Genomic DNA, 12,740 nt, shown 5'->3' on the forward strand with positions numbered 1-12,740 from the left:
ATCTAAACGTATAAAGCAAGCCACAGGACATACTATCGAGAGGCTCTGATCGTAGGCTGTGGTTTTAGTAAATAGCAAATGTCATCTAGACCAGTGATTCTCAAACTTTTTTCACTCATGTATCACTCACTTGATCAGCGCAAAAACAATTTGTTAGGGAAGAAATGCCTATATAAAGTGGTACAGTACAGCGCTGCACCATCGGTGTCTGATTTATTAAAACAACAACATTGTAACTGAGAAACACTTAAATGTTACATTTCAAATGTTTACAATCCATCACTAAATTCATGGCAAACCAATTTTAACATCATGCAATAACACTAAGACGACATTAGTTGCATTGAACTGATCTTTTTAATAAGTTGTACTTAGAATGTAGAGAAACATGGGCTTGTGCTTCACTGAGGATCTTTGTTATTCTCAGTAACAGGGAGGCAACTGCAGTTATTACACTTCACGTTTTGAAATATGTGTAACTCTGTTAATATAAAACCCACACTGCTCAAACTTTGTTACTTTTCCTAAAATTGGTCTTTTTTTTCATTTACATAAAATAAATCTCACGTACCCCCTGCAGTACTCCAACGTACCCCTAGGGGTCCGCGTACCCCCATTTGAGAACCACTGATCTAGACTGTCATTTCGGCTCTATAAGAAAAAAACGTAAAACTAGTGGCATGCGCTAGTGCTGTGGAAACATTTTTAAAGTACATTTAAATCGGGCTGATTTTGTTATTTGGACAAAATATTGTCTCAACATTTTTGGAAAAACGGCTATATTTGACTTTTCTTTTCAACATTTTAGGAAAAGCCTTTACTTTCTTTCGATCAGGGAGATTGATGTCAACATCAACATAATAATTTATTAGGTGTTTATTGGCTTTTTGTAAACCTTAGCTTGTACAATATCCTTGAAGACGATTGTGATGGCAATGTCTACATTCTTTTACGATCAATGGCCAAACGATACCATGCAAATGAAATGTAAGCATATCAAAACCACATTAGGCCTGTAAGACAACAAACCTGAATTATCCATAACAATGTATCACCAGACTCTGGATGTACTATGCCATGATGCCAGGCAGGGAAACCTCAGCTCCCTCATGTGGTTGTGTTGTAGGTTTGTTGCCTCTGTCAGCTGCTCTGTGCTTTGCCTTGACTGCAGGAACAATGTATTCTAGGGGATGATCATGTATGATGTTTATTTTTTTAACTGAACTGTATTATGTCGGATTCATATTGTGTTAATGTAAATCATACTGGAACATCGGACCTAAAGGACCTATAAATCCAACCAAGGCAGTTTGAAGTGCAGATACCTCCTTGTATTGACTAATAACCTCACATTTCTAGTGTTTGTTTATGTTTTTAATCTCTGCATCATGGCCAGAGAGCGTCTTCTGTGCTCTCCTTCTTTGGAGTACGCCTTCGAGCCAAGCACTGATTGCTTCTGAATGGGGAAAAATGTTCTTCTATGTGCATATCACTCATTATTTTAACCTCAATGTAAGTGTACTGCCTTTTTTTTTATTTCTGTGAACCTTGGATTGGATTTTAAAATATGTCTTAAATGTTTGACTTGATTGGAAAATAAACCTATTATATTGGCATTAAAGTATGTATAATTTCCTACTAGAAATCGAAGTTGTTTATTTACGGTTTGATTTATTTTCTATTTACATGGCATTGTAATATGGAAAAATGCCATACAAACTCATAGTAAAGCATATCATAATAAAGGTCAAATAATGTATGTAAAAGAAAAGGTGTAGTATGTGAAAAACATCAGAAAAAGGTTATAGCAATAATCTTGAAGTTAGAATAGTATGTCCAAAATCTGGGTATGTAGAATTCTTTTTTTTTAACATAATATAGTATGTCATAAAAAAAGTCATAGTATAGTATGTTGGAAAATCTGAAGAAACATCAAGTATAGTATCTTTAAAAAAAAGTCATAGTATAGTATGTTGGAAAATCTGAAGAAACATCAAGTATAGTATCTTTAAAAAAAAGTCATAGTAATATCTGAGAAAAAATCATAGTATTTTAAAAAAAAAAAAAAAAAAAAAAGTCATAGTATGTCATAACATCTGAAAAAAAGTAATCGTATGTCATAAAAAAAGTCATAGTATAGTCATAATGTAGTATTTCCAAACAAATATGTCATAGTATTGTATGCCATAAAAAGCGTCATATAGTATGTCATTAAAAACATAAAAACATCTGTTATGACAATAAAGAAGTCATAGTGTACTGCGTCATAAAACACGTACAACAAAAAGTCATAGTATTCTATATTATGTCATTACAAGAAAGAAAAAAAAGATCAATAATGTCTCAGTATAGTATGATATAAAGAATGTATAGCATTCCATACATAGTCCCATACAAAGTAGAAGTGTTCCCGTAATATAATAAATGCCAGTATGTAAAAAAGAAAAAGGAATAGCAAAGTATTCCATAAAAAAACCCATTACAAATAATTGAAGAGTGAAACACACTGTCATTTTCAATCACAGCACCCACCTGTCACTGCTGAACTCAAGTTAAGTGATGACCGTTCATGGTGAGGAAAAACGGATTCATTTATTCTGTCACTTCCTCTTCTCCTCCACTAGGGGGCAACCTGGTGTCGCTGTATTCTCTCCCCCTCAGGCCCATGAAGGACACAGTCAACAAATTAATCACCTCAACACATCTGACTCACCAAAGAACGGGTGTTTCTTCATAAGCCTCTCTCTACTCTCCTGCTCGTCTTTAATGGCCTGGCGTCTTTCTTTTGTTTACAACCAGCTGTCTCCCTCACAGTCTCTCTGCTAAGCACATCCAGGCTTGAGGGAGTCCATTAAAACAACAATCTTTGTTTACAGTTTCTTTTTGTTACACACCATCATTTTGCTATATGGCTCGCTTTTTTTCCCCCTATACTATCTCTGGAGATAACTTCCTCAAGGTCAGCTATTTTTTATGGCATGAGATATTGGAGGTAACCCGGGAAGGCGGCGATAATAATGAGACAGGGGATAAAGGATCGAGAGGAAAAGGATAAATATGGCTGGGCTATGGCTGTAAACGATGCAAAGTGTGTTTCAGGTCGTCAGCCGCATTCAGGTCCGAAGAGAAGGCGAGGTGTACACTTCTTCTTCTTCTCTATCGTCCTATTCCTCATTCCTAAATGTTGACCTTTGTAGTACCGCCTCCAGGCTGTATGCTCTAACCTTTCCAGTGAGATAGAGAGGGCCCCTGCACTGGGAATACAAGATAAATCACAACTGCTGTCTGTTAGTGCGACAGACAAAAAAACACACTGGCATGCAGGCACCATTAAAACCTTTGTCCTTTGTCGCAAAACCCTCCCGGTCCCCCCGAAAAACACACACAAACACAGATGGCAAAGCCTCCATAAATATGTTTACAGCATCAGCTTCACTGGGCTATTAAATCCAAAAGTGCACCCTGAATTATTCATCCTTCATTAAAATGCTCTATGAGTAATGATAGCCAGGAGAGTGTTTTGGTGTATGCTTTTCCCCCCCCACAGTACACCGGGGTCATTAGGAGTCATTTGTGGTCAATTTTGTATGATCAACCATGCTTCAGAGGGGACAAAAATCCCATTTACTTTCTGTGCGTTGGGGATTCATGTTGAAAGAGATCAAAGGGGACAGACAAAGAGATGAGAGAATCGACATCTTCTCGTCTCCATTTGGCTCACTATGAGAGGAAGAAAATTACTTTAAAGCTGCAGCCTTGATGAAAGAAAAGGGCGTTATGCCTGATGTATTCCTCCAGAGGTGGAATCAACAGTATGAATGACTCAAAGGCAGAGAGAGGGAGGATAAAGAGACCATTTCCTTTTTTTTAGAGCCTAATGGAGGATTTTTGGTGAGGTACGAAAGTGCTATTTGACAGCAGTGAAGAAAACAGTGATTCTCCTGTCAGGAGCTGCGACTGGTTCAACACTCAACACTATTATTTCCGGTGTGTGCATTATAAAAAAAGTAGCAGATGTCATCAGATAGCGAGCTCATTTGCAGTATCAGTCTGGGGATTTTTGTCCGACGGAGCATCATCAGGATGTCTATCACGAAATGTGATTTGGTGTCACATTCAGCCATAACCTTGTTTTTCCACAGGACGAGAACAGAATAGGTCATGAAAATGAAATAGCCTCCAAACGTCCCATTAGTTTCTCTCACCTCGACTTTATAAGACAACCAGCACTGTCATTCTTTCTGACAGAGCTGTCAAAAGCATTGAGCTCACCATCCTAGTTACACATAAAGCAAACAGAAATGAAAACATTGTCAGTGAAAAGACTCATGGGGTAACGGAGACGCCAGGAGCGGGGTGAATCACTTAGCAAGCTGTGCTCCTCCATTTTGCAGCTGCCACCCACCACAACACATCTGCCACTGGGAGGGGAAAAAAACTACATTCAGATAGAAAACCACATCCAAACAAATTACTACATGACACAAAAGATCACTTCTTCAAATTGAAATTTGTTTGCAGTCGAAACAGGGTTTGTCCCCCTGGGCTCAGAAACCGACATACAGGTGGCACATTTTGAACATTGTGCATATAAACCCACACGCTCACACAGATAATACACTTAGTTCCACAAAGAGGAAGAGCATTAGATTTCTTCATGTGGGGTCAACGGTTCCTCCAATACACCCACCTGAGGTATCTCTGGGCACACACATGTGGTGGCTAATGCGTACCAAATCATCACCTTTAGACCGACCATGCCTGCCCAGCTCACGTTGTTACTGCTATCTCTCTTTTATTGCATTTCCCCAGGATTTCATATTATACATGCTGATCTCCACAGAACGGAGTCAAAGCTCATTTCTGCAGCTGAAATGTCTAAAGAGAGGGAATCGTCCACCGCAGGCTGCATATATTCACCAACAATTGCTACTAGCTTTGTTGATATGAGCCACATGGTAACAAATCATTACATTATTTACACAGACCATGCAAGGAATCAGTTATTTGCTTTAGGGAGGATGATCAGATGGTGGTAAATTATTGAGTTTGAAAGCAACAAGTTATTTTGTAGTCTGCACGTTTTCTTATACCTGAAACACAAGGACTGCATTGAGAAATACATGATCTACTTTTTTCCTTTTATATTATAATGCACAGTTTCAATGCATTTCTAACCTCTTAAAATCTGATCTTAAACAATTATTATAAATGTTTCGATGAGTGATATTACTAAGCATTATTGTATATCAGTTGCAGTGATTTGCATGCTCAGATTGAATTGCAGTGGGCAGTGTTGTAATACTATCCTGTGGCACCGGGGCGCTGAGGTGTTTTACATTTGTGTTGTAGAATATGTTCCACATATTTAATGGTGACCACAGCTACTCTTTAAAAAAATAAATGCTAACGTCTCACAACTACGCACAAATAATGTCACCAGTACTCTGCAAATCCATCATGGCAATTCCTCCAAATGCTTACCGAAATTGTGTGTGTAAAACTGTGCAAACAGAACATGAATATTTATTTTATGGTTAATCTGGCAATTGAAATACACTAAAAAGGTAATTCCAACACATTAGTGCAACATTTATTCAAAAAGCAAATGTAGCCATTAAGCAGTCCTGCTCACTGATTTGTACCACAGCCATTACAAATATATGAATACAGTCTAAACTATTCTGAAATCTCTAATGATGCATTTATAACATCTCATGGTATGACTGTAATTATATATTCCACCCATACTGCATGTAATGGCTTCACAAGTGCAAGTACTGCTACTTGTTTAAAGGGAAAATATTGGATTTACATTATTCTTAATCTGGGATCCTGAATTATTAAAAGCTCTGGGAAATGAGCAGAGGAATATATTTCCTCCTTCACAAAACCTTCCTTGGCAGGTGCTATTAGACTATAATATCTGTATGACAAACCAAAGTCACATTCAGAAAGCAATTTTCAGTCCACAACGCAATCTCGACCATTAATTGACTAATGAACAAGATGTTATCCAAGGATATCTTCCCAATGACCACTTAGGAAAAGAAGGAAGAGAACTTTAATATGATGGAAATAAGTGTGACAGCCTAAACGGTGCTTGCTGAACGCACTGACGCATGCTGCGACCTTCCCTGTCGATCTGGAGGGCAGACAGGGTGGCCATTTGTGTTGTGGCGGCAGAGCTCGAGCTGAAGGAACACTTTTCATCATTACTCCCAGAAAACCGTGTCAGAAACCCTGAGCTGTCTGAAAGCCCGCCTGCCTCCGCCGGTGGGAGTGAAATAACAATAAACAATGAAGAATCAGAGAGTCAGAACGCGGGGAACATGTTCTTGACCTTTTTTCGCCCGGCTGTGCAGTCTCCCGTGTATCATTGTGAATTTTATACTCACAGTAATCTGGATTTCTGGGCTCTCAGAGGGGTGTTTCATAAAACTCTGTGGTCAGAGAGAGCCAGGCACACAGCCGAGTAGAGAGTGAGTTGGTCAGAAGAAAAGCTGCTTGACATCCTTACGATCTTGATTTGATTAACGCTTTACCAATTACTTAATGTGTTCCTTTAATCAATTAGAATCGCTTGACATTTCAACATAATGCAAGTCATAATGCTCATCATGGTGCTTGATGGCTTTAGGAAAATGATTCCTGTCTACAGTTCATTTGTTACCCAAAGAATATGAAAAAAAGTTAATATCAAAAAGCAGAACTACAATGATGACATTTTTAATGACATTATTTGTAAAACTTTGCATCAAAGTCAAATTCCATGAGCTCACATTTCTTTTTTCAATAGGACAGCCAAGCCTTCGGAGTTGTTTTTAATAAATGTTTCAAGCTATTAAATCACTTCAGCTCTCACCGCTAGATTTAGCTGTGTGGAAAATGACAAGCAACACTGGTAACGCCAACAATCTTCAGGATTTATGTCTTCCCTGTCAACTTTCGTAATGTGTATATGTGGCTGTTTTCAATAAAACCTTGACTAAATTCATTCATGTACAGCAGAGATGTCATCACTAGCGTCAGCCCTAGTGTTTTTTTTTTGTCTTCCCTGGAATAACAAATGATTAACAGGATAGTGTAAGAAGACAGGGGCAGTGAAGAAGAAACCTACCAAGTATGCTTGTCATTTCACAACATGGGACAGAATTAACAGATAAGAAGTGTCGTGGGGCCAAATGTGATTTGTGACGAGAATCTGGAGACAATTAGTGGATAAACAATCTGCTCCGCCCACACGATATCATTAACAACAACACCCCTGGGTCGCTCGAGACTACTTTGGGGAACATAAATGACGCAGCTAGCCAAGTTGAGACATTTACTATGGAAACATACAGGAAGTGCCTCGAAGCTGCTTAATATTCCCACATAACATTTACTGCAGTTGTACCGTTACATACATTCACAGGTCGCCCGTCACTGAGGTTCAAAATTAATTCCTGGATTTGGAAACAGCAGTCGAGAAAACATTTACGCCACTTAGTAGCTACCCTGGAGCTTTTGGTAATATCACATGATCTTCCTCAGCAGAGTTTCCCAGTTTGAATGATGGATTTTACATCATTCCTTTTTATATGAGCACTTTTAGGACTTAAAATATGTTGTCTTAAGAAGTTGACAATTGAAAGTTGAAATGGCAACTGAGCAAAAACAAGGTGCTAATGAAAATAACGTGATATGTTAAAAAGCTCCAGAACTGGGAATAAATTGACCTTGTGTTAAGTTTTTTAATTCAAAGGGAAATATACTTTTTGCTGCCTTGTTTGCTTATTTTTCTATAACAGAATTGGTCAGTGCTGTGGGATTATTGGAACCTTTTCCTTATCAATTAAATCCACTAGTTTCAATAATTTTCAAAGATCAAGAGAGGATTTTCTTTCTTTCTTCTTTGCAATGCAGCACTTTTCCTAAATATGTCTTAAAAAAGACCTACTTTCAAACCATTTGCAGTCTACTACAGCTGAAATGTAGCCTGGTAACAACATCGTAGCTTAGTAGCTGTGTGTATCTTCAACACACGCATGTTTTACTACGTCTTTCATGGTGACTCATCAGTGGTCAACCAACAGAAGCTACAATTTCCAGAATGAGCCAATGCCTTATACTTTGAACACCATTTAGTTTATAATTGTATTGTTCTTACCCACCCAACCCCAGCACATTGTCCCCAGACAGTATGTACAGCTGGCCCCATGATACCGACAGACAAAAGACTGGATCTCTGAGTGATGAGAGAAATGAACCCTACACAGCAGAGTTTGAAGCCCCACAGCCACCAGTTGACATCATTTGAGGGCTGAGTTGGCATCTGCTACATATTTTGTCCACAGGAGGGGCTACCATGATACAAAGTACTACAAAACTTCTTGTTCTTGTACAAAAACAAACATTTTTGTAGAAATCCTGCATTTTTAAACAACAACTGATACAGAGTGAAAACTGCGTGTAATGACGGACATGAATAAGGACGTTGACAGTATACATTGCTTGTAGAGGCTTTGAACTTAATCATAGGCATGGTAAAAAAAGTTCTTCACAATGACAGAACTTTGGCACGAGAAAAAGGCATTACAGAAGAAAAAATATGAGTATTCGACAAGGTCAGCATAGATGATTCCAAACTAAATATCACTTTTATACATTGGTTCATAGCAAACCATTTGGCACTGACTACCGGTCCCTTTTGTTGGTGTGAGATTAGTGTTTGTTTAAATCATTTAAAAGAAACTCAAGCCACTGAAGGGAGTCAAACACACATGGAGGTAAGACAAAAGGGCATTGACATCAACAGAAAAAACTACATCTGGTGTTACTGTCACAATAGAGTTGCCCCTTCTGCACAGGTTTAAAGTGTGTCAGATGAGAGTGTGTATGTGTATGTGTGTGTATATGTGTGTCTGTGCCTATGTGTGTGCATTTATCTGATATGTAAATGTATTTAAGTCCACTTCTAGTGTGGACCAGACTTATATTTTGACCCAAACACTGCTTGGATCCCTTTATCAATTTACATATATTTTTGAAGTCCTTCCTTTCCAGCTCCCTTCAAAAAGTGAACGTCACAGTGAGGTGACACTGCTCAGGTATCTATATTTCCACAGGAAACATCCATCTACATAGGCAAGTGGGTTCAAAAGGAATCCTGTCCTGGCTGCTAACCTCAGTCTGCGGTTAAGTCAGCGTTATTTTGACCCCGTCTCCCCTCCATGGTTTTAATCGAGGGGTGTGTTCGGGGTCTGCTCAGCGTTCATGCCATGGTTTCTTTTCCTGGGAGTCTCCTGTCGTTGAACGTGTGCATGTTAATGACCTCCTCCGTCTTGACGATGACGGGCGGCTGAGGCTTCTGTTTGAGGCGGCGTTGGCACTTCAGAGAGACGCGCAGCTCATCCATCATGGCGCTGCAGAATGATCGCTGCAGAAGGCAACAGGAAAGAGGGGAAGAGTTATAGCTGGCACCATGCTGTTCCTCATGCTGCTGCAAGCTATACATCCCTAATGTGCAAAATACAACCATTAGAAAATAGTGGCTTAAAGGTCCCCTATTATACTGCTTTTCATCAATACATTATAGGTCTCAGATATATACAAAACATGTCTCTGAAGTGTTTGGCTCGAAATACCAAACAGATCACTGTAGCATCCCATAAACCCCTCTGTTTCAGCCCTGTTTCAAACGTGCTGATTCTGTGTCTGTTACTTTAGATGAAAATAAGGAGCCCCTCCCCACGCCCCTCTGAGAGATATCTGGTTAAAAAGAACACAATAGCCGCTTTCACACCAAGTACTTTGCCGTACTTCCCAGCACTTAGTACCCCCATGGAACTAAGAGCCGATCGCGTTCACACCGGAATAAGTTCCTTGAGGGAAGATTACGCAAATGAAGCCGCTGACTTCACTTCTTCTTCTGCTTTGGGTTTGCTGGCAGGCCGCAAACAACTTCACGGCGTATGCCACCCGAAGTCCCCGGCCGGAAGTCCCCGGAGTTGGGGACTAGCTTCAGTAGAAGCTGCTGGGACTCGGGTCTCGGAAGGCTTCAGTAGAAGCTGCTGGGACTCGGGTCTCGGAAGGCTTCAGTAGAAGCTGCTGGGACTCGGGTCTCGGAAGGCTTCAGTAGAAGCTGCTGGGACTCCCAGCAGCTTCTACTGAAGCCTTCCGAGTAAATCGCCAGAACGCCGACACCTCCTCATCACTCCACCGCTCCAATTATTTTTGTGTTGCCATAAGTTATTCTCTCTCCGTTGGTGCGCGGGGCTAATGCTAATAATGCTAATTCCAGCAAATACAATGGCGGCTTCAAAAAACTTTTCAGAGTTTTACGGGGCATAGTTTGCAATTCGCCCAGCCAATCAGAAATTGGAACTTTTTTCTCCCCAGGAAAGTACCACCTCTCTAGCAGGCACTAAAAAGGGGGGAAAAGTTCTCTGAACTAAGTTCTCCTTTTGGTGTGAACACAAAATCCCAGGAACTATCGGAACTAAAAGGGAAAAGTACGGGGAAAACTACTCCGGTGTGAAATCGCCTAATGGTGCTCTAGGAGGAGATTCAGGTGATAAGGGGGCAGGTGTTACATTGGTTGGTGATTGGCTAATGGTTACACAAGCCAAAAAAATGTCATCATAAAGTGGCCAGAATCTGATCAGCTCAATTTCAGACAGGATTTTATATAAATAGATCAGGATAAAAAGAGAGCGAATCTTTGTGTCTGAAACTTTCAGAGCCTCTTTACACAGAGGGGACACATGTTCATGTATAAAATACATGAAAAAGTGGATTTTGCACAACAGGTGACCTTTAAAATTAGGTTCATGTATCTGTTTCGTATATATAGTAGGCCTATGTATTTCTGGAACTCTTATGTTAAGCTGTTAATGCCCATACTGGGATTTGTATTTATTTGAAAAGGTCTGATGTGTCCCAGATTTTCCTGAAAATTGCTTCAATGTCAAACAAAAGTCCAAATGTTTTTTTAGAGCCTTTTGCACCCTGCCAGGAAGTAAAGAAAAACACTTGCAATGTTTGGTGTGTAAGTAGAAAATGAAAAGATATTGAAAAAAGGAAAACATATCTACCTTAGCAGATTAAATACAAAAATATGTTTTACCTTCTTTTAAAATATCAATCACCCCCTCACAGAGTGACATGTGTTGTGTAACATCAGTAAAAAATGAGCCTCTTTTTGTTGCTGCATTATGTATGTAATGTGAAATCCTATAAAATGTCAATATGCCTGTGCATCAACGTTGCCAAGACAAATTCACATACATTCCCTCTGATTATACTAAATCTAATTTAAATTCTTGGAGGGTAGGAGGAGAGGAGATTTGAAAGAAAAGGGAGAGCAGAGAGCTGTGTATGTGCGTAGGTGTGTGAGATGGATATCTGTAGGTGGCTTTTGCAACAGGTATTTTTTTGTTTTCTCTAATTTTTTCTGGCGCATGAATGAAATATTTTGTATACGCGGGAAGATGAGTGATTACAGCAGAAAGGGGAACAAAGGGTTGGAGAAAAAGAGCGATATGGATTACAATAGAGGAGAAATGAAGGAGAGTGAAGTGGGTAAAAAGGCTGGTGATGTCAGGGTGGAGGAGGGAGAAAATAGAGACGGAGAGCTTTGTTGTGTGCATGTAAATTACTAGCACCTTGGCAGACTAGAGATTGTGGCATTTGCAAATGATCTGAATATTGTGACCCAGTCTTGCGGCACTTGATTAATGATAGCCGAGATGAGCTCTGAAACATATGCAGAGCGTGAACAAAAAAGCCTGAAACTAATTACTGTTACAATAAAGTAACAGGCTGCTGCGCTGAGCTAATTCTGTACATGTAAATAATTAAAACACGCTATCAAAAGGACTTTCACAATTATCTGGAAACATCATTGAGAGAGTTAAAGAGCACTAAAATACATGCTCCACACTGTGTGATGAATCATGTGCACTCAGTACTAAAATAGAGCACAGAGAGAGCAGTCTGAAATGTATTAAGTATCTTGCTAGAAAGAAACATAACCAGAGGGGGGGAAGAAAAAGGCTGCAAAAATGCTGTATGCAGGGTGAATGTCTTAGTTTTCACTCGAGAACAGAGGATAAGTTCAAATGTATTATAAAAAAACACGCATGTGCAAGTAATTGGTCACTTTAATGGCTACTCTCTTCTAAACTGCCTGTGCAGAGATGCCATCCTGATTTAATTGCAATTAAGAGATACGAGACAAAATGCACTCCATCCATCGTTTATTTCAGCGGAGGATAATATTATGTAGACAAAGAAGTTAGTACAGTAGCTAAGTTGAAATCTTTAAAGTACTTAATTATGTCATTGATTGTTATCCCTCTAGTACAGGAGCAAGTAAAAGCGTTCTAAATCCAGGAATGCTGTGCAACATTTGGAAAATATTCACTTGATTTGGCTAAAACCCCAGCCTCTATGAACAGGAGTCATAATGACAGCGACCAATGACTCACATGCCTCCTGTGTGCATATGAGTATTGTTTCATCCTTAACATATTCCCAAACCTGCAAAAAGGAAAACACATGCAAACTAAAAAAACACTATTGAATATGTATGTTGTGTTGTTGGTTTTATTGATTTCTTACATTTATAGTTTGTTTACCTTTGAACATGGTCATGTTCTTGTATATCCTATATTCTATGGACATTTTATTTTGTATTTTATTACATATGTTGCATTGTTGGAGGAGCTCAGGTCAGAAGAATATCATTGCCATTT

The 12,740-nt window shown here is 39.2% G+C and overlaps 1 protein-coding gene across 2 annotated transcripts in view; it reads right to left on the reverse strand.

Annotated features, from left to right (window-relative positions):
* Positions 1 to 6,548: 6,548 nt before the first annotated feature.
* Positions 6,549 to 12,740, reverse strand: part of LOC117556129 (glutamate receptor ionotropic, kainate 2-like) — a 54,692-nt gene continuing 48,500 nt past the window's right edge. For both annotated transcript variants that reach the window (XM_034231376.1, XM_034231366.1), the window contains exon 16: positions 6,549 to 9,421. In XM_034231376.1, the coding sequence (XP_034087267.1) occupies positions 9,257 to 9,421 (165 nt within the window). In that variant the 3' untranslated portion in view covers positions 6,549 to 9,256. The remainder of the gene's footprint in view (positions 9,422 to 12,740) is intronic.

Source organism: Gymnodraco acuticeps, unplaced genomic scaffold (genome assembly GCF_902827175.1).
Source record: "Gymnodraco acuticeps unplaced genomic scaffold, fGymAcu1.1, whole genome shotgun sequence".
NCBI classification, from domain to species: Eukaryota; Metazoa; Chordata; class Actinopteri; order Perciformes; family Bathydraconidae; genus Gymnodraco; species Gymnodraco acuticeps.